We start from the raw sequence: 24,511 nt of genomic DNA, 5'->3' as shown, positions 1-24,511 counted from the left end.
TTTCATTATAATTAGCCATCTGCTAGTTCAAGAAAAGGTATAATAGAAAAGATTGAGAATACTGAAGAGCTTATAATAGAGCTGTGTCTACTTGGAAAAAAATGCAAAAATATGCATATTTCTTCTGAATCAGATTATCATAAATTTAAATTATGGTAAAGACACACTGAAATTTGGAAGGAGATGGAAAATTTTTCTAAATTGGGGGGGGAGATTAAGAAGAGCAGACATTTGAGGCTCTATTTGATGGATATATTTAAATAAAGTTTATGGATGACATTGAGAGCATATCCTAACCCCCCCCCCCAAAAAAACAGATGCAATTTTCCATTGTTTCTGCTGTTCTTGTTTCATGGCCTCTCATGAATACTCATGTGTTAAGTACAGATAAGCTTTCTCCTGGTGGACTGCTTTAAAGCCATTGATCACCACAACACCACGTGGCTCATTCTTTGCATGTGCTTTTCAGCTAGCTGTGCCGGACCGAGCTGTGTCTGCAGCTAGAGATGGGGTGGGGAGGAATGTCAGTTGCATTGTCAACTCCTTTACTACCATCAGAACTCTCACCGTTGTTTGTGGTTTGATTTGTTTCCATGTAAGCATCCATCAAACAAGGAGTCTTATGAGAATATTATTTGTTAAAGCAAGGAGGCATGGAAAAATAAATGACTGTTAGCTACAAAACACATGTCCACTAAACACATTTGCTGTTGGCATGCTGCAGTTGGGAACAGTGGACACTGTGGTAAGTGGAAGCAACAAGGGTTCCATGGGGGTTCTACAATCCTCATTCCTGACATGGCTGCCCACATTCCACAGAGGCCGAAGCGTGACTCTGAAGAGGAACACCAAGCCACTGCCTGCTGCTGAGTCCTGGGACTCAAACAAGAAAACAAACTTTTCTGCATTTGGGTCCCTGTGGTTCATGCCTGCAGCTACTCAGGAGGCTAAGATTTGAAGATCAAGGTTCAAAGTCCATGAGACTATTTATCTCCAATTAACCATCAAAAAGCCAGTAGTAGAGCTGTGGTTCACATGGAAGAGTGCTAGCTCTGAGCCAAAAAAAAAAAAAAATAGAAAGAAAGAAAAAAAGCGAGAAAGGACAGTGCCCAGGCCCTGATTTCAAGTGTCCTATTAGATTCCCACAAGAATCCCATAGCTATATTGATGCTTTGGTTGAATATTAGATAGCCCAGGTTCTGGGATTCCATTCTACTTCACCCAGTACCCCCAAACCATGTGCTTTGATTAGGAAATTGTGAGGTACACTCAGGAGTTATTGTCACTTATTTTTGTTAATCCTTCCTCGATCAGTCCTCAACCATCCAATCCTGACCAAGATCAGAGAACTGAAGGTTTAACTAAATACAACGTACTGGTAGCTGCCACAGCAAATCCGTGACCTGCTCAAGTGCAGGAAATTGTGCTAGAGAACTTACGTCACATTCCACTCCTCGGTCATCTCATTCATTATACGTTGAGGTTGGATCTTATGTCACAGGAATGAATGTATGCATAAAGGAAATGTAACATTAACTGTTGTCTGTGTCTAATAAGATGGATGCAATACTCCTACTGGCTATGCAATTGCATGAATGTATGCATATCATAATCTTGCCTGAAGTACAAAATGCATGTTGAATGTAAGTACATGTCTAATTCTCATCCTTGCTTTTTCTATAGAGATGTTTAGAAATGATCCAAAATAATAAATATTTAAAAATATCTCAGTTGAAGGTAAAGCCAAAAGTCACCTAATACTCTTTTTTAAGTGAATTCCAAATCAATCCTTGGTTAACTCTAAGATAATTGAAGATGAATGGCTTGGTTGGGTCTCAGTTTGGTCTGTGATAAACTCAAGAAATGTGTATCCACCTTTAGGTTGAGATTGATTGATTGAAAATAAATGCTAACATGGAGATGGACTAAAAGTCAACTTTTCACTAAGGGGAAAAGAAGCCACATCTAATAAAATATAAGCCCATCAACAAATTCATCTACTTGTTTTCCCCAAGTAGAGGGGAAACGACCACCCAGCTAATCCAGTGTCTGTCTCCCCGCAGTCAGAAGCTCAGCTTCAAGGAGCGTGTCCGCATGGCGAGCCCCCGGGGTCAGAGCATCAAGAGCAGGCAGGCCTCGGTGGGGGACCGCAGGTCCCCAAGCACCGATGTCACGGCCGAGGGCAGCCCCACCAAAGTGCAGAAGAGCTGGAGCTTCAACGACCGGACCCGCTTCCGGCCCTCCCTCCGCCTCAAGAGCTCGCAGCCCAAACCGGTGGTAGATGGTGAGCCCTGGTTTTCCATTGCCATTTTTAATTGGATTTAATTTGATAAGTGAGATGATGTGAAATGATTAAAAGTCTCCCTGGTATGGCTTGGAAGTAAAAGCAAACAATGCATGGAAAAGAAATGGCTTATTATATTGGAAATGTATTCATTGCTCTTGGCAGATGTACAGGATTAAGTCAATACACTGGAAGCAACATTGGCAGCTAAGTCTGCACTTTCTAGAAGCCAAGCGTAGGCCTAGAGCTATGCATCAGCCAGGGCTGTCCAGAGTTTCATCTACAGCATGACAAAAAAAAATGAAAATGAAGATGTCAAACACGATCTTTGTTAACTATAGCTGTAGTATATTCACTCCAGTGAGTGTAAACTGGATGCTGGTGGCTCACGTCTGTATTCCTCGTGGCTCAAGAGACCAAGCTGTGAAGATCACAGTTCAAAACCAGTCTGAGCAGGAAAGTCTTATTTCCAGTTAACCACCAGAAAGTTGGGAGTGTAGCTGCGGCTCAAGTGGTTGAGCAGTAGCCTGTTTTGTCTGACCAACAAAAGCCCAAAGCCTAAGAACAACTGGGTACTCTGTGCATACTGAAACTCAGAAGGAGGTGATAGCGCCTTTCTCATGAAGCGCACAGCTACCATTCTGATTCTCACATGCTCACTTGGTCTACCACTAAGTCAGAAATCCCAGCTGGACATCCTTAGAGGGACTCCAATGATAAGAGAAATTCTAGCTCTTCTCTCTAAAGCATTTAGCCTATGTGTTGAGCATATTACGCAGCCGCTTACTTGCCAATGCAATTTATTAAGTGTCATATAATTTTCATGTTTATAATTTCCATGTGTTGTTTTCATTTAAAGATGAACTAGAATTTGTTAAATTAAACCCTTGTGTATAACTACTTAAAGATTATAAGATTGGGCTGGAAGCATAACCTAGTCATAGAGTGCTTGCCTAGCATGCACAAAGCCCTGGGTTCCATTCTTTAGTTCCACACACACAGAAAAAGCTGGAAATAATGCTGTGGCTCAAGTGGCAGAGCACTAGCCTTGAAGTAAAAGTGTCCAAGGACAGTGCCCAAAGCCCTGAGTTCAAGCCCCAGGACTGACAAGAAGAAGGAGAAGGAGAAGGAGAAGGAGAAGGAGAAGGAGAAGGAGAAGGAGAAGGAGAAGTTTAACCTAACTAAAACCTCAGCCTATTTGGAACTGGCACTGTGACTCAAGTGGTAGATCACTAGCCTTAAGTTGAAGAGGCCAGGGACAGTGCCCAGGCCCAGAGTTCAAGCCTTATGATGGACCAAAAAACAAAACAAAACAACAACAAAAAAAAAAAACAGAAAGAAAGTAAAAGAAGGAAAGAGAGTGAGGAGAGAGAGAGAGGGAGGGAGGGAGGAAGGGAGGAAGGAAGGAAAGAAGGAAGGAAGGAAGGAAGGAAGGAAGGAAGGAAGGAAGGAAGGAAGGAAGGAAAAACTTTAGGTAGAACCTGGTTTTAGTGGCTCGCACCCATAATCCTTGCTAATCAGGGAAGAAAAAACACATCTTCTGAAATAGATGCTCATTTAGAAATTCATCTAATTCTATGGAAGTAGAATGGACAGTTTATTAAAATGGAAAAATACACCTTTGTTCTGCGCAGTTGGAAGCTAAGTTTTAAGGAGCCAGTGTGTTTGCCTAGCTCCAGGGGTCAGATCTGAGGATCTAGGTTTGAAGCCAGCTGTACAGTGAAGTTCACAAGACTTTTGTCTCTAATTAGCCTCATGAGGCTGTGATTTCAAGCTCCTGTACACACACACACACACACACACACACACACACACACACACACACACACACACAGAGAGAGAGAGAAAGATGAACATGGTTTTTTAAGTATGTCAAAAGACACACAAGGCCAAGAACCAAAATCAAATAATGACTTCCCTTCCTGCACGCACACTGTAGTGTACCAGGCCTCTGCTCTCATTTCCTAGGATAACCTGTGTTTTCTCAGGCCCTGAAAGCTCCAGAGATCAACTTAACAAGCAAGGGTCATAAACTCAGTGACCTCACACTCCCTGGGGTGAAATCCCTGGATCCTCAGCCCATGGCTCCTCCAGCTTTTTCTCAGAAATCCTTGGGGAAATGGCCTCCACTCTTCTACTCTTGTGTGAGCTATGCACTTCTCCATCCTCCTCAGTGACCCAGGGCAGGCTCTCTATTCCACACCGGGTTGTGGACCAGATGTGATCCCTTCCTCCTAGAGCAGCTTGTATGCAACTCAGAGCTGGACGTGCCCTCCCTCCTGCTGTTCTGCTAAGGTGGGAAATTCCTTCTGCAGCACCACGAACCCTTCTGAGTCAAGCCACTGGTGACATAGCTTTGGTATCCTCTGGTTCCCATGCAGGCCTCCCCTAGGTTTTAACTTGAAATGCCCTGGGCAGCTGAGTGAAACTGAGAAACTGAACTTTGTGTTGTACTTGAAATAGACAGAAATGGGTTTATCCTTTCCAGAAGGTGAGTTGGCAAAATATCTCAAAACTTTCTATATACATACACACACACAAACACACACATAGACACACACACACACATAATGTGTTCCATTTCCATGGCTTGATGGAATGAGCTAGCATCAGACATTGAAAAGAGTCCTCTATTTGATAAAACAATATTGACAAGAAAAAATAATCATACACCTGCATGGTAACTCACACCTGTAATCCCCACCATAGAGGGAGGAGGACTATGAGTTCAAGGCTACCCTGGACCATATATCAGGACCTGTCTTAAAAAGATGGTCACAAAGGGCCGGGAGTTTGGCCTAGTGGTTAAAGTGCTTGCCTAGCATGCATGAAGACCCGGGTTCGATTCCTCAGTACCACATACATAGAAAAAAGCCGGAAGTGGTGCTGAGGCTCAAGTGGTAGAGCTCTAGCCTTGAGAAAGTCCAAGGACAGTGCTCAGGCCCTGAGCTCAAGCCCAGGACTGGCAAAAAAAAAAGATATAAATTATATATTTATACAATACTTCATATAATTACAAATATATTTGTAAAATCTGTGTATATATATATATACCTATCTATATGCTATGCACAAGATACATAGAGCTATATATACAAAAGAATGGTCATCCTCAAGTGATACCATCATAATTATGTTCTTCATTTTCCTATATTTCTTAATACTCCTACAATTAACATATTAAGCTTTCATAATAAGAAAGCAAGGTGGAATTTCGTTGTTGTTAAAAACATAAGCTCACTGAGTAGTGGTGGCAACTCAGGAAGGTGAGATGTGAGGATCAAAGATCAAAGCCAGCCTGGGCCGAAAGGGTCCATGAGGTTCTTATTTCCAACTAACCAACGAAACGCTAGATGTGAAGTTGTGGCTCCAGTGATCATGAGTTAGATATGAATGAAAACGCCAGGCAAGAGCACAGGCCCCAAATTCAAGTCTCACTTCAGGCACAAAAAGAAAAACATAGGCCCATCTTTTTATACATTGCCCTCTCCCTTCATCTACTCTAGGGAACTTTGCAAAATTAACCAGACACTCCCTAAACTTCCCTTTGTAGTCTGATTTCCTCCCTAGTAGCAGAAATAGCATCTGGTCCCAGGCTGGGACCAATCTTCATGGCATATTGACTTCGACTTTCTGATAGGTTTAACAGCTCACCGTGCTTGTATAAGATTCTTGGGATACTATCACAAAGTACCACAGACTGATAGTTTAAAGGGCAGAAATTCATTTTCACATGTGTACATCAAATATCATGACTGCATTCTCCCATTCTTCCTTTCAAAATTGATAGACTTTGGATTCCAAGCAAGGGAAATGAACTCTAGTTACATTGTTTGGCCAGAGGGAAAGAGATTTCCAAAGGCTTGCTAGATCAGGTGTTATGCTTCGTGGTATTTTCTGTGTCTACAAAGATGTCTCAATAGTCACACACAGGAGCTGAGGAATAGCCTAGTGGTAGAGTGCTTGCCTAGCATGCATGAAGCCCTGGGTTCAATTCCTCGGTACAACCTACTCAGAAAAAGCTGGAAGTGGTGCTATAGCTCAAGGCAGAGCACTAGCCTTGAGCAAAAAGTGTCCAAGGATAGTGCCCAGGCCCTGAGTTTAAGCCCCAAGACTGGCAAAAAAAAAAAAAGTCAGACACAAAAAGACAATCTATTTTTTACCAGATCATAAATTGGAAAGGCCCCTGTCAAACACTTTCTCCATCATTTTGGACAAGTGCCATTCTCTTTGATTAGAATGGAATTGCTTTTCTCTGTAAAGCCCATATCTGTTGATTCAGAGCTCCCCAAATAATGAGAGGATAGCGTCGTGTGCTGTTGCCATAGCCTTGTGGGTTACCTAGGGAGGGAAAGCGTGACCCCTCATTCCTCACTTAACCCAGCAGCCCAGAGTCTTTACTGCTGGGTTCACCTGAGGTTGGTCTGAGAATATTGGAAGTTCTTCTTTCTTTCTTTTTTGTTTAAAGGAAAAAGTAACTGTCTAGTAAATATAGACTTCAATTATACTTTTTATTTTAGTGCCTTCCTAGATTTTAAATGTGTGTAAAATCCACTTAGGGTTAATAGAAAATAAGACAGCTCCCAGTCTTTCAGGTCTATTTGTCCACTTCTGAAGTGCTTGTCTTTTATTTCATTTTTTCTTTACGTATTTTAGTCCTTTCATTGCTATGTGGGCTCTCAAGGATAGGCGGAGAATAAAAGAAAAAATAATGGGAATTCATCAGTCTGTAAATGAATAACAAAGAGTTACAAAGGAAAAGCAAAATTAATTTAGGGTTGATCTGTACATTTTAGCAATTCCCATGAAATCCAATACTACAGATGATACTATTTTTATGATCCAGTGACTCATATAAAAGATTACTAAGTATGTATGTTGTTTTCCTTGTTATAATTTTAATGAGATTAGCATTGTACACATAAAAGGAACCCAATTGTTCCCAAATACCTCACATTCCTGTGAAAAGTACAGACAGATGTACCGTTGGTACAAATACACTTATGGCAAAAGAAAGAGAGTCAGATAAGCACAGGTGTGGAGTGGCTAATATATTATGACATAAATGGTATTTGTAAATGCTATAATAACAGATGTGAATGTTCCCAATTAGTCGAGAATACATAAGCACCATCATATAATTTTAGAAAGTAGAGCCTCTTCATGTAATTTAGAAATTGTGTGTGTGTGTGTGTGTGTGTGTGTGTGTGTGTGTGTGTGTGTGTGTGTGTACTGGGGGGTTTGAACTCATGACCTTGCCCTGTTGGTTACCTTTGATGTTCAAGCCTGGCACTCTACCACTTGAGTCAGTTCCACTTCCAGCTTTTTGATGGTTAATTGGAAATTAGAGTCTCATAGACTTTTCTTTCCCTGGCTTGTCTTCACACCATAGTCCTCAGAACTCAGCCTTCTGAGTAGCTAGAATTACAGATGTGAGCCACAGGAGCCTGACACAGCTCACTTCCACTGGATTCTCTGTGGCAACACATTGTTCTAAATGCTTTCCCTCTTTTGTGGAAGTTAGTACCCCAGTGTTTTCTTCATTGCTTGGATGAGAAAACTGAGACCTAAGGCTACGCCGCTTGACTAATGTCTAATGGAAACAGAAAAGCTGCAGTACAAACCCAGCAGTCAACTCCACAGCCCTGTAGAGACACATTCTAAATGTGCTCCAGGCAGTTCAATCAATTTTTCTCACAGCCTCTTTCAGATTGTCTTCTTCTTCTCCCATTTTCCCCCTACTTCCTGTGTCCATCTTCAGTCCATCCCAATTCTTCATTCTGTACAAGCTATGTTACCTTGCTACCGTTGTACCTGGCCTTCCTCCAGGCCCCAAGTACTACACTACTTAACTGCCTCGGCTGGCACCAGCCGTCATCAAAGGCTTCGCGAATTTAAAGATTAGGCAAATTGTGGAAATGGCCTTCCATTGAACCTTCCTTTTTAGACTGGTTGTTTAGGAAGAGATTCCGTATCAAGACCAAACTGGCAGGGCAGGAAAGGAAAAGATGGGGTCATCTGAGGTCTGTTTCACGATGCAAAAAAGAAAAAAAGAAGTGCCAGATACTGGACAGTTGTTAGCACAAAGGTGCAAGTGAAAAGTGGAAGATTATAGAAGAAATTGAAAGCAATGCAAACCCATAAGAAAGAAACTAAAATGAAACCAGGAAGTTTTCAGATTGCCTACCATCCATCTAATTTTCTATCAAGAAGTATTATTCTGTGCTGGTGCTAGGGGCTCAAACTTGTAAACTTAGCTTCTCAGGAGGCTGAGCTCTACAGTTTGGGATTCAAAGTGAACCATAGCTGAAAAGGCCATGAGACTCTTATCCACAGTTAACTATTAAAAAGCCAGAACAGGAGCTTTGGCTCAAGGGGTAAAGTGCTAACTTTAAGGAATAAGCGCAGAGACAGTTCCTCAGATCCTGAGTTCAAGTCCCAAGATAGACATAAAACATAAAGTAAAGAAGTGCTAGAGTTCCCAGACCTGCTACACTTGGGAATGCCTTTCCCAAGAGAATAATGACCTTGACAAAGGACAGGGCAGTAGACTGAGGTGACTCCACTGAGTAGTACTTGATAATTTAATATTGACTAGGATCCACATTCTATAGTAATGAGCTTCAGTTAACTCCAGAAATGGTAAGAGATTAGAAAGCAATTCTCATCTACACAAATAGCTCTGCATTTTTAAATATGTTGAACATTGTTTCTGCTCACCAGGAAGGTTTACTGCCTCCTGAGCAGACTTCAGGGCTAATGTCCACTTGGGGGAGGGGATTATACTCTCAGCAGATGGGAGAAAGAGGCTAGAGCACTCTTGGTGCAAGGGTGTTGGGTTGGCCTGAGCGGAGTCTGTGAGCTCAAGATGCTGAAAACCTTCCAATCTGGGTGTTCCAGCAGATTACTCCATGTCGTGGCATTGTGGGAGATCCCTCTTTGATTCACACTGTCTCTCTCCTTGGCCAATGTACCAGCAGGGATGCACGCTCACCTACCAACACAAAAGAAGTACATTCACATACCTGAAACCGTGTGTGTGTGTGTGTGTGTGTGTGTGTGTGTGTGTGTGTGTGTGTGTGTGTGTGTGTGCACCAATACTGGAACTTGAACTCAGGGTCTGAGCTCGGTACCTTAGCTTTTTGGCTAAACACTAATGCCATAGCTCCGCTTTTGGCTTGTTTGGGCGCCAAGGTCGGGGGGTGAGGGGGTTAATTGGTGATAAGAGGCTCAAGGACTTAGCTGTCAGTCTCCTGAGACAGATCCACATCTTCTTGATCCATTCATCTACTGAGGGGCATCTGGGTTGGTTCCATATCTTAGCTATAATGCTGCAATGAACATCGTTGTGCTAGTAGCTTTAGTGTGCCCTTGTTCTGGACATTGGGTAAATGCCAAGTAGTGGAACTGCTAGGTCATAGGGGAGTTCTATGTTTAGTCATTTGAGGAACCACTGTGCTGCTTTCCATAGTGGTTGAAAGAGTTTACACTCAACAGTGTAGTAGTGATCCCTCCTGGCCACATCCCCACCAGCATCTGTTGTTATTAGATTTCTTGATCATGGCCATTCTAACTGGAGTGAGGTGGAATCTCAAAGTTGTTTTGATTTGCATTTCTTTTATGGCCAGAGATGTCCAGCATGTCTTCTTATTCCTCTATTGGCCATTCTTATTTCCTCTTCAGAAAAGTCTGTCTTTCAGTCTTTAGCCCACCTTTTGATGGGATGATTGTTTCTTGGAGGATTTGTTTTTGAGAGATTCAATTTTTTGAGCTGTAAGTTTTAGATATGAGGCCCTTGTCTGTTGTATGGCTAGTGAAGATCTTCTCCCACTCTGTGGGCTTTCTACTTAACTTGCTAGCTATGCCCTTTGCCATACAGAAACTCTGCAATTTAATGCAGTCCCATTTGTCCAAACTTTCTTTAATTTGTTGTGCTTCTGGGCCTTTATTAAGAAAGTTTCAACCTGTGCCAAGGAGAGCTAGTATATCTCCTATTCCTTCTTGTAAAATTTTCAGGATATCTGCTTTTACCTCAAGGTCTTTGATACATTCAGAATTAATTCAAACATGATGCTTTCTCCCAAATATTGTGTCTATTATTTTTTGTAAATTTCTAGAATTTTTTTAATATAAAAGCCAGGTTTAGTGTGTCTTCTCCTGTCTTTTGTCATATTATTTTTATGAGACAATAAGCATAAAACTCTCCCACTACATGAATTCCTAGAGTCAAAATGAGTAAAAGAGAAACTAGACACAAAATAAATAAGTTAGAAGCTGAGCCTGTCTGATTCATTCCTTTAATCCCAGCACTAGAGAGGAGGCAGGAAGATGCCAAATTGAAGGCCAGGCTAGGATACAGAGAGAGACTCTGTCTCAAAAACTAATAAATTAGAATTCTATCCCAGAACCCCTCCTCACTCACAGCCAGCCCATGTGTTTCATTAAATCACTACTAGGGGAAACTTGGCACTGTTACCTTCCTTTCCACTCCTCTAGCAGCTGTCTGATGTCTCATTCCTCAAACTGTTTCTATTAGTGACTTCTTTGCCATTAATAATGATCTGGAGTTCACCTCATAATGTGGGAAGTGTCCACCTCTACACCCCTTTACAACTGGTGGGATAAAGGTTTTAAACTAAAAACTTCTTGCTGAGGAGAGCATGGAACACTCTACCAGCCCTTGGATCTGCAACCCTTACAGCTTTTGTATTTTGGTTTAGTTTGGATGCTTTAGGTGAGGTCTCACATTTTTGTCCTGGGCCAGCCTCAGACCACAGTCTTTCCTATGCCTCCATTGTAAGTGGGAAGACAGCAGCCTGCCACACACCCAACCTGTTCTCTGAGATGAGATCTTCCCCGAGTCTGCTTTGAGCCGTGTCACAGCATTCAACCAGAAAAAGAAAAGAATACAACGATGTTGACAGGTACTACATTCCAAACCAACATTCTCCTTTATCTATAGTGGTACATTTTGTTTCAAGCACTATAAATGACAAAATATCAACCTTTCACAGTTGACTAATTTATGCTATCATAGTGTTTTGCTTTGTTTTGTCAGTCAGGCTTAAACTCAGGGCCTGGTCACTGTCCCTGAGCTTTTATTTGTAAAGGTAGTGCTCTACCCTTGAATCTTCTGGTGGCTAATTGGAGATAATAGTCTTAGACTTTCCAGCTAGGAAAGTCTACATCTGTGTAGCTGGGTTACAATGAGCCACCAACCCCCAGTTTGTGAATTTTTCCTCGTGCACCAATCATTTGCATTTGTTTCCAGTGGCATTGTCCTTCAGGTTTCTGTCAGTCTCCCACAATGATATTTTTAGAAGTTTCTACAAAATTTCAAGCAAGAAATATTTCCCCTGATTTTCCATAATGATGGTCCAGTGTCAACCAGACTCTGATTTTAATGCTCTACAGTAACCGGTGTTTCTGGCACTTTCCTAGATGAATGACCCGAATTTCCTGATTAATGACTCCATATTGTGATGACAGAAATAATTCTCAAGGCAGAATCCTACTAACACTTCTATTATGCTTGTTTGCACAAATTCCCAGCTTGGGATTCTGACAAAGGTCCGTGTCCAAGTCCATTGTATTTGTAACAAAACCTGAAGATTTTCTTAAATGAGAAGAGCAAAAGGGTTCTCTGATAAGCTTATGCTCCCTATTCACTCTATATTCTACAAAGAATATATAGTCTACAAAGAATATTCAGTAGAGCAGGTTTTCATTTCTTCGCCAAGTTAGTGGTTAAAACCAATTGAAGTGTCTGAATGAGTTGGCTCAAATCTGGCTCTTGGGAATCAATATTCCAGTGTAGGAGTTGAGAATCTATAAGGGGTTAAAAACAAGAAGTTGTGTGTCACTGGGACTCCATCTCAACCAATAGGCTTGGCAGAGTAGCACGTACACTCTACTGTGCACAGTGTACTACCTGTCATTTGTGCAGGAAAGCACAAATAGGAGGATTGTAGTCCAGGCTAGCTCAAGCATGAAGCCAGATCCTACTTCAAAGAAAAAAATGCCCAACTCACAAAGGGCTGGTAGAGTTGTTCAACCAGTAGAGACCATGCCAAGTAAGTGCCAACCACGGCTTGAGTTCAAACCCTAGTATTACCAAAAATAAAAATGAAACATCGCCATAATTGATTAATCTTGATCACATTATACCTACAATAATGATAAACTCCTCAACTACTAAGCCAGTTATCAGCGTAACCTCCCCTTCTGCCAAAGAAGTAAAACAATGAAGCTTCTAGAACTCAGGGCCTCATGCTCTCATCTGGCTTTCTAAAGCACAAGGATGGCGCTGTACCACTTGAACCATAGCTCTGCTTTCAGGTTTTTCTGGTTAGTTGGAGATGAGAATCCCAGACTTTTCTGGCTAGCTTTGAACCACAATTCTGAAAGCTCAGACTCCCAAGTAGTTAGGATTATAAGTGTGAACTACCAATGCTTGCATAAAAATGCTGTAATTTCTAGTTCAGGACCCTTTTTAGGGCTCTTATTCAGCTTCATGAAGAATTTGAACATATATTACTGGCCCTTTGCAAGGGCACATCCAGAGCCAAGAGATGTAAACACCAATTTTCTTTTTTTTTCATATATTTTTATTGTAATTAATAGAAGGGTTACATTATATTCACCAGATAGAAGGTGCATTACTTCACTAACATTGATACCCTTTCTCATGTCTTGGTCCCCATTTCCTGCCCACCACCCCTGCCCCTCATCTTGTTTTCCCCCCTTGCTTATCCTATTTCAAATAACCAAATACAAATATATCCAATATACCAGATAACAAGGTAAGATACTGTAACAAAATGTGATAACCAAGGGACAGCAAAATAGATGGGAGATAACATAGTACATTAAGGACAACAATCACTCATTATATGGCTTTGGTTTCTATATCTTAGAGGTCCTTTCATTTAGCGTCATAATGTATGGCCTTATGTATCTAGGTTTTGTTCTATTGTAAATCTCTGCTAGGAGAGCCCAAGGTTTCTACTGATTATGACAAATGAGGGAAACCATTGAGCCTAAGTTCCTTTGAGTCTGGCTTACTTCACTTAATATGACTTTTTCTAAGTCTTTCCATTTCCTAACAAATGGGGCAATGTCATTCTTTCTGACAGCAGCATAGAATTCCATTGTGTATAAATGCCACATCTTGTTGATCCACTCATCAACTGAGGACATCTGGGTTGGTTCCATATCTTTGCTATGGCAAATAGTGCTGCAATGGACATTGTTGTGCTAGTGGATTTAGTATGTCCTTGTAAACACCAGTTTTCATAGTTCAAAACAACGCTAGCACGTAGAGACCTCCTACTAACAGTATGGATCCCATGATTGGAAACAGTAACGGCAAACTTAGGTCAACTCTCAACCCTATCTGGATCTTTCAGATCAAACCAAATAACCTTTAGCAAATTTTCTCTCAAACCTGAGTTTGTGGAGCCTGTTATCCTGGCCAGATGGAAAGCAATTTCCTTAGCCATTAGCTGTCCTCAGAACAGCCAATTTCAAACTGAGAAAGGGAAGAGGGAAGAAAGGACGAAGAAGCACTGGGGACTTACATTCTGACACCTCGCATTAGTCCCACACTATGTCTTTCTTCCCACGGTTGGCAATGGCCCTTTATGCTCTCAGGAGTATAGCAAGTGGCCAGGTGCTCGTGACTCATACTGTAATCCTAGGAGGCTGAGCACTGGAGGGTCATGGTTGGAGGCCAGCCTAACAGGAAAGGTTTAATAGATTTCATTTCCACAATAATTACCCAAGCCAGATGCCCACTCCTATGATCCTAGCTGCTCAGAGAGAACTGTGGTTCAAAACCAGCCTGGGCAGGAAAGGACCATGAGCCTCTTATTTCCAGTTGACCACCAGAAAACCAGAAGTGGTGCTGTGACTCAAAGTGATAGAGCACTAGCCTTGAGCTGAATAGGGAAAGTGCCCAGGTCCTGAGTTCAAGCCTCACAACCGACCAAAAAAATAAAAATTAAGGTTAAAAAAACCAAACAACAAACAAACAGGACTAAATGAAGAACTCAAGATATGGAGCTCCAGCCTAGCAAGGCCCTGACTACAAAGCCAAGTACCTGGCTGGGAATGTGGCTTAGTAGAAGGATGTTTACCTAGCACACATTAAGCCCTGGGTTCAATTCCTCATTACCACATACAGAGAAAATGCTGGAAATGGTGCACTGTGGCTCTAATGGTAGAGTGCTACTCTTGAGCAAAAGAAATTCAGGGCCAGTGCCCAGGCCCTGAGTCCAAGTCCCAGGACGGAAAAACAAAAACCAAAACCCAAATACCACAAAAAAATAAAGATATATCATATGCCCCTTCTAATGCTGTGAGGTACTGTGGATAGGTTCTCAGTCAGTAGACCTTAATCCGAATGGGATGATATCTTAGGGAGGGATGCTGCTCAAGCAGCATTCCTCCACAGTTGTGAGCAGTGAGCAGAGCTGACCACATCCAGGACCAGGAGCTACCCCTCGCTCTCAGCCTCACCCCTGTTACACTATGGATTTGCACGAGTATGAACAATAAAAAGCATTTTTATCTCCCTCCAACTTGACACTTGTCAGCAAAGACCTGTTCCTGACCTGAAATTTGCACACAGTCAGCACAGAATTAACCAGGACACAAATCACAGATGTTAGCCCATATTTAGAAAAATGTTGTGGCTGCATTTCAGTGATTTTCCATTCATATATCTCCCTTTCTTTCCTTCAGAGGTTCACTTAAATTGTCTGTATCACAAAGAGAAATCAATATGACATGATTTTAAAATGATTTAATCCTATTTCACAGTACACACCACTTGGAAAAGAATAAGTAAGGGGAAAAAAATCCCTACAATAATGGCTAACAGGAAACAAACTTACCCAGCCTACCCAGGATGACATCTCATCTGCCCTAAATTCCTCTCTGTGTAGTTGAGGTTGGGGTGGGGAGAGAAAAAGAGAGGCAAAGAGATGGAGAGTGAGAATACTGGCCTTGAATTCATATTCTTTCTGCCTTGCTTAGCTTTTTTGGCTCAGGGTTGCTGCTTTACTACTTGAGTCACAGTTCTGGCTTTTTCTGGTTAGTTGGAGATAAGATTCTCACAGACTTTTCTTCTCGGGCTGCCATGAAATGTTGAGCCTCAGATCTCGGCCTCCTACATAGCTAGGACTACAGGCATGAACCATCAGCACCTAACTCCAAATGCCTCTTTTGACTTCTGGCATCGAATTTATCCTAATTTTCCCTCCATTGCCACCTTCATTGCTCTCTTGCTCAAGGTGAACTCGAGCCACACCTCTGTTTCAAATATTCTAGTGGTTAGTTGGAAATAAGGAATTTTACTGACTTTCTTGCTTGGGCTGGCTTTGAATTGTAATCCTCAAATCTTAGCCTCCTGAGTAGCTAGAATTACAGGTGAGAACCACTGATGTCCAGCTGCTTTTTATGTTTTATCATCTCTTTGCATGTTATCTTTTATATATGTCACAATACAACTAAATGAATGAGAGTTGAATGAATGAATGTTGGTCCAACCTAGCTGAGTTTAGTGTGAGAGAATGTGTCTTCTTTCTCAAGAAATATGAAAAATTATCATAGCCACTACAAACATAGTCTCACTCTTCCTTCATGTGTCCAATATAGTAATGCACTAATAATTTCTATTGGGTTTGGGGGATTTTGCCTGTGTGTGTGTGTGTGTGTATGCAAATAGAGGGACTTGAACTCAGGGCCTTGCACACTTATGCCACTTTCTCCATGACTTTTGAAAGCAATGCCTATGTTGGTATATCTGGAGAATCTAATTCAAATATAAAAGTTGACATACTGGGACCAGGAGTGTGGCCTAGAAGTAGAATGCCTAGCATGCACAAAGCCCTGGATTGATTCCTCGGGTACCACATACCCAGAAAAAAACCTGAAATGGTACTGTGGCTCAAGAGTGCTAGGCTTGTGAAAGCTCAGGGGCAGTACGCAGGCCCTGAGTTTAAGCCCCAGGACTGGCAAAAAAGAAAAGAAAAAAAAAAGTTGACACATTTGTGTTTCCTGGAAGTAGCTAACTTAATAAGCACTGAATGTTGATTGAAATTATCAGCTCTACTTGGAATTCTCCAACAGAGTTGATAAAACAATAACACAGTCATGCAGTTCTGCATTTTGTCTGGACTGCGGTTAAGTGTCACCGCTTTGATAAATGCTGGATGTCTCTGTATACAGTTCAAAGGAAATAGATCCCATCTTTGCAGAGAAGATTCAATAAGTCCCTAAGTCATTTCACTATTGATTCAGCATGCATCTCCCTAAGACAGAACATTCCAGAATATTTACGTGGGAAAGGCAATTATCAGTCTCACTAATCTGATTTTGTTCAAATACATGGTTGTGCGAGAGACAAGCTTGAGATGATGTCAGATGGAGGCAATGACTATCTCAGTAAAGTGATGATGTGGCTATTTTCTTGGTTCGACCAGGATTTTATCTGGAGATTATCTGGAGGTTTACCTTATTTTTGTTACAAGCACCTTGATGATTTGCTAGAGGAACAACAAAAATCGATAAAAATAGATTTTTCAATGTATGAGTAAAAAACATGTTTTCAAAATCAATGAGTTTTATGTCTTTGTTTCCAACTGGGGGGACTTATAGCTCCTTGGGGATAGTTAGGTTTTCACAAAGCTTTTATGGAAATTGAATTAGTCAGACTCAGTGTTTAGTATCACAATAGTTACACAGAATATCTAGTGTCATGGTTCTGGAGCAAACAAGAACTTGTCTTAATCCAACGGACCCATTAAATTGAGTGCGATGAGGCAAGTGTATTGTAGTTTGACTGTTCATCAGTCTTTCTGTCTGTCTGCCCCTCCACATACTCTCAGAAAGAATAATAATACTTACCTAACAGATCTAGGTGAGTAATAATGAAATACAGTGGTGCAATACACAATACTCCAATATACAATATTCTGTGCTCTGAATATTTTATTTCTCAACAAATTGAATGTCATTATTAATAATTTATAACCAACAACTTCTGCATTGATAAGGATGAAGGATTAGCCTTGATTGATGTATTTTTGGTGTTCTCTACCTTTCATTGATTCTTACTTGTGGTAAATAGATGGTTAAAATTTCAGTGTTCTGCTGGGCACCAGTTCTGCTGGGCTCATACCTGTATTCCTATCATACCTGTATTCCTAGCTCCTTAGGAGGCTGAGATCTGAGGATTGAAGTTTAAAGCCAACCTTGGCAGGAAATTCCATGAGACATATCTTCAATTAAACACCAGAAAACAAAACCCCAGAAAGAGAGGAATGGTTATGGTTGAAGTGATAGATCACTGGCCTTGAGCAAAAACAAAACCCCTCAGTAACAGTGCCCAGACCGTGTTCAACTCCCAGGTGTGGCACAAAAATATATGTAAATATATCATTATCTGACTTTTGAAACTGTAACCTCTCTGTATATCAGCTTTGTAACAACAGTAACAATATTTAAACAAATAGAGTTCAGTTGCTCTGAGAAACAATAGTTGATTTACTGAGTATCAACAACAGACCACATTGCGCATAAGAGTTACTTTGAAAAATATTTATTTTGAATGAATGACTAATAATCCAGTTATAAACAAGTAATTTAATATTTATTTATGATTCAATTAGTTAAGACTTATTGATAGTCATATTTGGGACTTTAAAAAGTATGCACATACATACACAAACACACACACACACACACAAGATGCATCACTGGGGCATATATTGTATTATTCAAATTGTTCTTGCTGAACCTCTGGGTGCTGAAGTGTTCAGTAAGTGGTATTGGAGTGATTTTAAGATTTCATGGCACTGCTGGCTCACACCTATAATCCTAGTTACTCTGGAGACTAAGATCTGAGGATCACAATTCAAAATCAAAATGAGACTCATTTCCAAATAACCAGTAAGAAGAATTCAGAAGTAAAGTTGGCTCAAGTGATAGAATTCTAGCCATAAGCAGAAGAGAAAAAAAAAGCCAAACAAGAACATGAGACCCTGGCTTCAAGTTCCAGGACCTGCTTCCTCTAACCAGAAAAGATAATGAAACTACAGCATTGATTAACATTTCAAGAACTTTCAAATGACATATAAAAAGCATCTATTCTACCATTTGAATAATGAAAATAGCAACATTCAATTATAAAGAATGGAAACTATTTTAATATTCTTTCTTTTACATTACTGATAGTTACCAGGCCATAATTAAAATTTGATCACAATTTTAGCAATAAAGATCACATTGTTTTAAAAAAAAAAACCCTTCATCCCTCTTTCAAAACAAACTCTTTTTAATTAAGTGTCAAGAACTATTCCATGGAATTTTGCCAGTATTTCAGCTAGCCAGTAAGGTTAATTGACAGTCTCTAATAGAGCATCTGAGAGAAATTCACACTGTAATTAACATAATTTAGGATGCTGAGCATGCATGAATTATTCGTAAATGGCATCTTTGACCTTTGAGAGAGAGTGTACAAATGCAGTATTTTCTTACATAATATATCACATCATTAGTGTAAATTAGTATTTCTGAATGTAGCTAATAAGCCAGCCTCAGAATAAGTATAAAAGAAATCAACATCACAAATCATCAATGAATTGCAAATCAGACCTACATTGAGATATCACCTCTCTCCAGTTAGAATGACTATTATCAGAAAAGACAGAAGGTAACAAGAGTTGGTGAGAATGTGGAGAAAAGGGCATGGTAACATACTAATGCATCTTAACATATGGTGGTTAAAAATGTAAATTACTACATCCATTAGAGAGAACAAAATAAAAGTTTCTTTAAAAATTAAAATAGAGGAGGGGGAGCCAGACACCATTGGTTCACACCTATAATCCTAGCTACTCATGAGGCTTGGATCTGAGGACTGAGGTTCAAAACCAGCCTGTGCACAAAAGGACCTGAGACTCCTATCTCCAATTAACCTCTAGAAAATGGCAAGTAGGGCTTGGCTCCATGGTGAGGCAGTAGCTTTGAGCTGGAGAGCTCAGGGACAGGGCCCAGGCCAAGCCCAAACCCCATGACCCACAAAAATAAATAAATATATATGTGTGTGTGTGTGTGTGTGTGTGTGTGTGTGTGTGTGTGTGTGTATGTGTGTATGTGTGTATGGGGGTAGGAGTTAGAGTGCTTGCCTAGCATTCACGAAGACCCAGATTTGATTCCTCGAAGACCCAGGTTTGAGTCCTTGGTGCCACATACACAGAAAAAGGTGGAAATGGTGATATAATTCAAGTAGAAGAGTGCTAGCCTTGAGAAACCTCAGAGACAGTGCTCAGGCCCTGAGTTCAAGCCCTGAGTTCAAGCCCTGGACTGGATAAAAAAGAAAGAAAGAAAGAAAGAAAGAAAGAAAGAAAGAAAGAAAGAAAGAAAGAAAGAAAATTAAAATAGAGGAGTTGGAGGTGTTACTCAGAGGATAATCTCAGACCAAAAGAAAAATAATCGTAATTAAATTAAAACAGAATTATTATATGATCCATAAATCTTTTAGATATATGCTCAAAGAAAATGAAACCAATATATATTAAAAAGGCATCTATAAACCACAGATGGCAGTTCACACCTATAATCCTAGCTACTCAGGGGGTTGAGCTCTGAGAATCGAGCTCCAAGTTTGTGAGATCCTTACCTCCAATTAAGCAGCCAAAAGCCAGAAATGGAAGTGTTGCTCAAGTGGTAGAGCACCAGTTTCAGTGAAAACGTTAAAGGAGAGTAGGAGGTCCTGAATTTCCAGTCCTGGAACCTGTGCATGTGCGCATGTGTGTGTGACCACACACACACACACACACACACACACGCACACACACACACAAAATGACATCTACAGTCTCGAGTTCCATACGGGATCATTCACAACAACCAAGATTTGAAATATATACTTAAAGATCTGGCAACAGGTGAATGGGCACAGAAAACAGGATAGGTAGGTAGGTAGGTAGGTAAGTGGATGGCTAGGTAGGTGGTAAGTGTAGGTATGTAGGTAGAGAGAAATAAAGAGATAGATAGATAGATAGATAGATAGATAGATAGATAGATAGATGGAAGAATCTCCTGACATTTGTCACAACACAGACGAGCCTTGAGGATATTCATCAGGTGTAAAAATATTGAACCCCAAAATGGAGCACAAATAGTGGTTACCAAAGACTGGGATAAGTAGGGGAAAGTAGGGGGACAATTAAATGGAAGGAACAAATTCACCAGATACATTTACAGAAGATGATAATATGATAATATATTGTGTTCTTGAAACACGCAAATTCAAGACATTAAGTACTCAAATCATGATAGAATATTAATGCATTTGTTAATTAGACAGAATTAGGCATCCCTCCATTTGTATGTGTTCTCATCTTGTACACAATGAACACAACCAAGATTATCTGTCAGGATTTTGGGGGAATGTTTGGGAACAGATGCGCATACGGGGAGCTGGAACTCTCGCTGGACTTTTTCTCTCAAAACTGGTTCTCTACCACTTGAGCCACACCTCCACTTCTGGCTTTTTGCTTGGTAACTGAGATTTTTTTTTTTAAGTCTCACAGATTTTCTGTTCTAGCTGGTTTTGAACCATAACTTTCCGATCTCTTCCCCCTAAGTAGTTACTATTACAAATGTGAGCCACAGTGCTCAGTCAACAGATTTTGAAAAACAATAAAAACTTTTAGGAAATCAAATAATATAAGCCTGTATAATAAAATAAGGTGGTGTAACGTAATCCAGTTACCTAAATTAATGACAGTGTTGTGAGATGTCCTTTCTTCAGTTTCTGTTTCCTAATCATTTTGTGTGTGTGTGTTTATCAGTCTTGGGCTTTCAACTCAGGGACTGAGTTCTAAAGTGAAAGTTACTCATCCTTTTCATTTTCTTTTTGCCAGTCCTAGGGCTTGAACTCAGGGCCTGGGCACGTTTTGCTCAAGGCTAGTGCTCTGCCCCTTAAGCCACAGTACCACTTCTGGCCCTTAGGCATTGTGCCTTTGGGATCCTCTCCTAAGAATGTCCTCCTCTGGTGTGACCTACCTACATGTATTTATTTATTTATTTATTTATTTATTTATTTATTTATTTATTTATTTATTTATTTACTGGTCATGGGACTTGAACTCTAGGCCTGGGCGTTGTCCTGAGCTCTTCATCTCAAGGCTACCGCCCTCCCCCTGGAGCCACAGCAACACTTCCGGCTTTCTAGTGGTTAACTGGAGATAAGAATCTCAGGGACTTTAGTGTCTGGGCTGGCTTTGAACAGCGATCCTCCTCCTACTCCTGAGTAGCAAGGATTTCAGCTGTGAGCCACCACGCCCAGCATGACCTCTATTTTTGTAATAGAAGATTTCCTCCGATGTTTAGTAAACCTTGGACGTTTCTTCACGCATAGTAGACAAGAGGAAATGTCTTGGTCTTATTGTTGTTGATAACTTTGATCTTCACTCTGATCTGAGATCTATGCTGATCTGAGCCAAACATTTCTTGGTGACTTCCTTGGGTTCATCTTTTTGGCTTCTTTTTTTTTCCTGAAACAGTTTAGATTCCCCAGACAGTACTCACTGAAGCATCCTCCTAGATGGTCAAAAGTCTTGTTCCATTGCTATAGTGATGAGCAGAGGCAGTGGATTCTCAACATTCACTTGACCGTGGTCGGTTAGGACTGCAGCTTTTGGGATAATTCTAGACTATGCCTGACAAGCCCTTATTTATTTCCATCTGCTCCTGGGACTAAATGTCCAGGGAAGATTATATGTGATCATTCTTATCTGAGATTTTTCCTATATCCCTTTGTATCCCGAAGTACCTAATACTATCAATTCCTGAGACTTTAACTTTTCTAAAGTATAAATCTTACTGCTTTTGCACCTTTCTTGAGTATTGGCATATGGTTTTCTCTCCAATATCAACTAGTCAATTAACCTAACTTGTCCCATCTGTTCCCCTATATTTTAGTTCGGTTTTTAGAGGGAGCAAGATTAGAGATGTATGTTCAATCTACCATGTTAACATGGAAAAGAACATCGTTCTTAACTCTGTGATGTGTGTGAGTGTGGGTGGGTATGTGCGTGCCTGTACACACACACACTTGTGTACTGGATCACAATGCATTACTATTGTGTGTAGAAATCATAAAAGCTTGACAACTCCTATAAGCCAAGCCAGCAAGTTAATCAAATCCAGTCAGATGCTAATCATATTGTCTCTTTAGTATAAAAGTCATCTGAGAGAGTTTGATACATATGCAGAATATTTTTATTTCAGGATGTGACATTCATATGTAATTCTAGATGTGCTTTATTTTAGGGAAAAATATAAAAGTTGTGCTTTTCTAATGTTATTTGTGTGTTCCTCTCCATTTCAGTTTCGGGTAACAAGATTATTTCTTCTGGGCCCTACATTTCTTTTTTTCTTGTCAAGAATTTCATCCCACTAAAAAATAAGCAGTGAACCCAGCTAAGTCACACAATATCTTTTCAATCATCACTTGTGCTAACAACATTTTCTATTTAAATGGTGTCTATTTTTGTGAAAAATATAAGTAAGAAAATGCAGCTGCCTGTTAAACATACTGAAATTAGCTCCTTAATTAGAATATTGCTTTAAAAGCTCAAAAAATTATTTTATTTTGAAATTAATATATGTTTTGGTTATGAATAGCTGGGCTTATTTCAAATAAAAACATTTCAATCTGTATTATTTTTTAAATGTTGTTATTTTGATTATCTAACCTAGAAAAAAATTAACAGAAATGTGTTGACAAATATATCCAAAGTTTTCTTATAAAATTATTTTTTATTTCTGTAAGGAAATTAATGAGTTCCTAACTTGTAAGAGAACTCATTCTTGAGCTATTTACTCCAAATCTCTTAAAGCTTAAAATTAAGTAAACAAAGTCACATTGGTGATATTTCAGTATGTAATTATAATGTCAACAACGTAAGGTATTGGAATAAAGGTCACATTTGGAAAAAAATATCCAAAAGTGATATACAGAAAAACACTACATCTCACTGTACTATATTTAAATTTTCATTAATGCTATATTGCTTCTCTAGTCCCCGAATTTAAAGTTGGATCTACAAGTTGTGTTTCCTAGCTAAAATCAAAGCCATTAATTTATTCAATAAATGTTCTTGTGTTCTAAAGTGAAAGTTACTCATCCTTTTCATTTTTTTTTACCAGTCCTAGGGCTTGAACTCAGGGCCTGGGCACGTTTTGCTCAAGGCTAGTGCTCTGCCATTTAAGCCACAGTACCACTTCTGGCCTTTTCTGTGTATGTGGTACTAAGGGATTAAAGCCAGGGCTTTTTGTGCATGCTAGGTAAGCACGCTACCACTAGGTCACACTCCTGGCCCAAAAAGTTATTCATGGGTACATGCCTCATATTTTCCTAGGACAATGAAGGTAAATCTTAATTTTAATTTTTTTAATTAACTAAGGACAATTAAGGATTTTTCTTTTCAGAATCCTTTCTCTCCCTCCCTCCTTTCTTTCCTTCCTTCTTTGCTTGCTTGCTTTCTTGCTTTGTTAGTGTATGCCAGTACTTGAACTCAGGGCTTCAAGCTCTTGCTTGGCATTTTCCATAAAGAGCTTCAAAATCTCAGTCCTCACATGTCAGCTTCCTGAATGGCTAGGAATACAGGCATGAGCTGCTATTACCCAGCTTTAAAAATTATTTTTCAAAAGCTGGGTGATGGTGGCTCAGCCTATAATCCTAGCTACTCAGTAGGCTGAAATCTGAGGATCTCAGTTCAAAGCCAGCCTAGGTAAGAAAGTCTGATTAACCACCAAAATCCCAGAAGTGGCACTGTGGCTCAAGTGGTAGAGTGCTAACCTTGAACTGAAGAGCTGAGGGACAGTGCCCAGACTCAGAGAGCAAGCCCCATGACTGACACACAACAAAGAAATTCTTTTTCGAAGTAGAATTTTGGATCATGAGAGGAGATAGCTAACTAAATAAATAAAAAGCATGCAAAACACCATGGTACAAAGCAGAACAAAAGGGCCAACATCCAGAAGTTGGCTCTGTAAATAGGAAGACATGGTCCTGCTCTCACGAAGTTCACAGGGAAAGAGAGTCAAATATAATACGTTATAACAAGTGTTATGGGAGTTATGTGATTCCTGGGCTGAGGGTGTATCTCAGTGGCAGAAAACTTACCTACTATGTGTACTGCTCTTGGC

The 24,511-nt window shown here is 40.2% G+C and overlaps 1 protein-coding gene across 2 annotated transcripts in view; it reads left to right on the top strand.

Moving 5' to 3' along the window:
* Kcnq5 (potassium voltage-gated channel subfamily Q member 5) overlaps positions 1-24,511 on the top strand; it is a 524,085-nt gene that overhangs the window by 459,160 nt on the left and 40,414 nt on the right. For both annotated transcript variants that reach the window (XM_090338552.1, XM_090338551.1), the window contains one exon: positions 2,064-2,284. In XM_090338552.1, coding sequence (XP_090194678.1) covers positions 2,064-2,284 — 221 coding nt within the window. The remainder of the gene's footprint in view (positions 1-2,063; positions 2,285-24,511) is intronic.

Source organism: Megascapheus bottae, chromosome 8, assembly GCF_031878675.1.
Source record: "Megascapheus bottae isolate mThoBot1 chromosome 8, mThoBot2.hap1, whole genome shotgun sequence".
In the NCBI taxonomy this organism is placed as follows: Eukaryota; Metazoa; Chordata; class Mammalia; order Rodentia; family Geomyidae; genus Megascapheus; species Megascapheus bottae.
The sequence above is the reverse complement of the archived record's forward strand: the minus strand, read 5'-3'. Positions and strand labels throughout refer to the sequence as shown.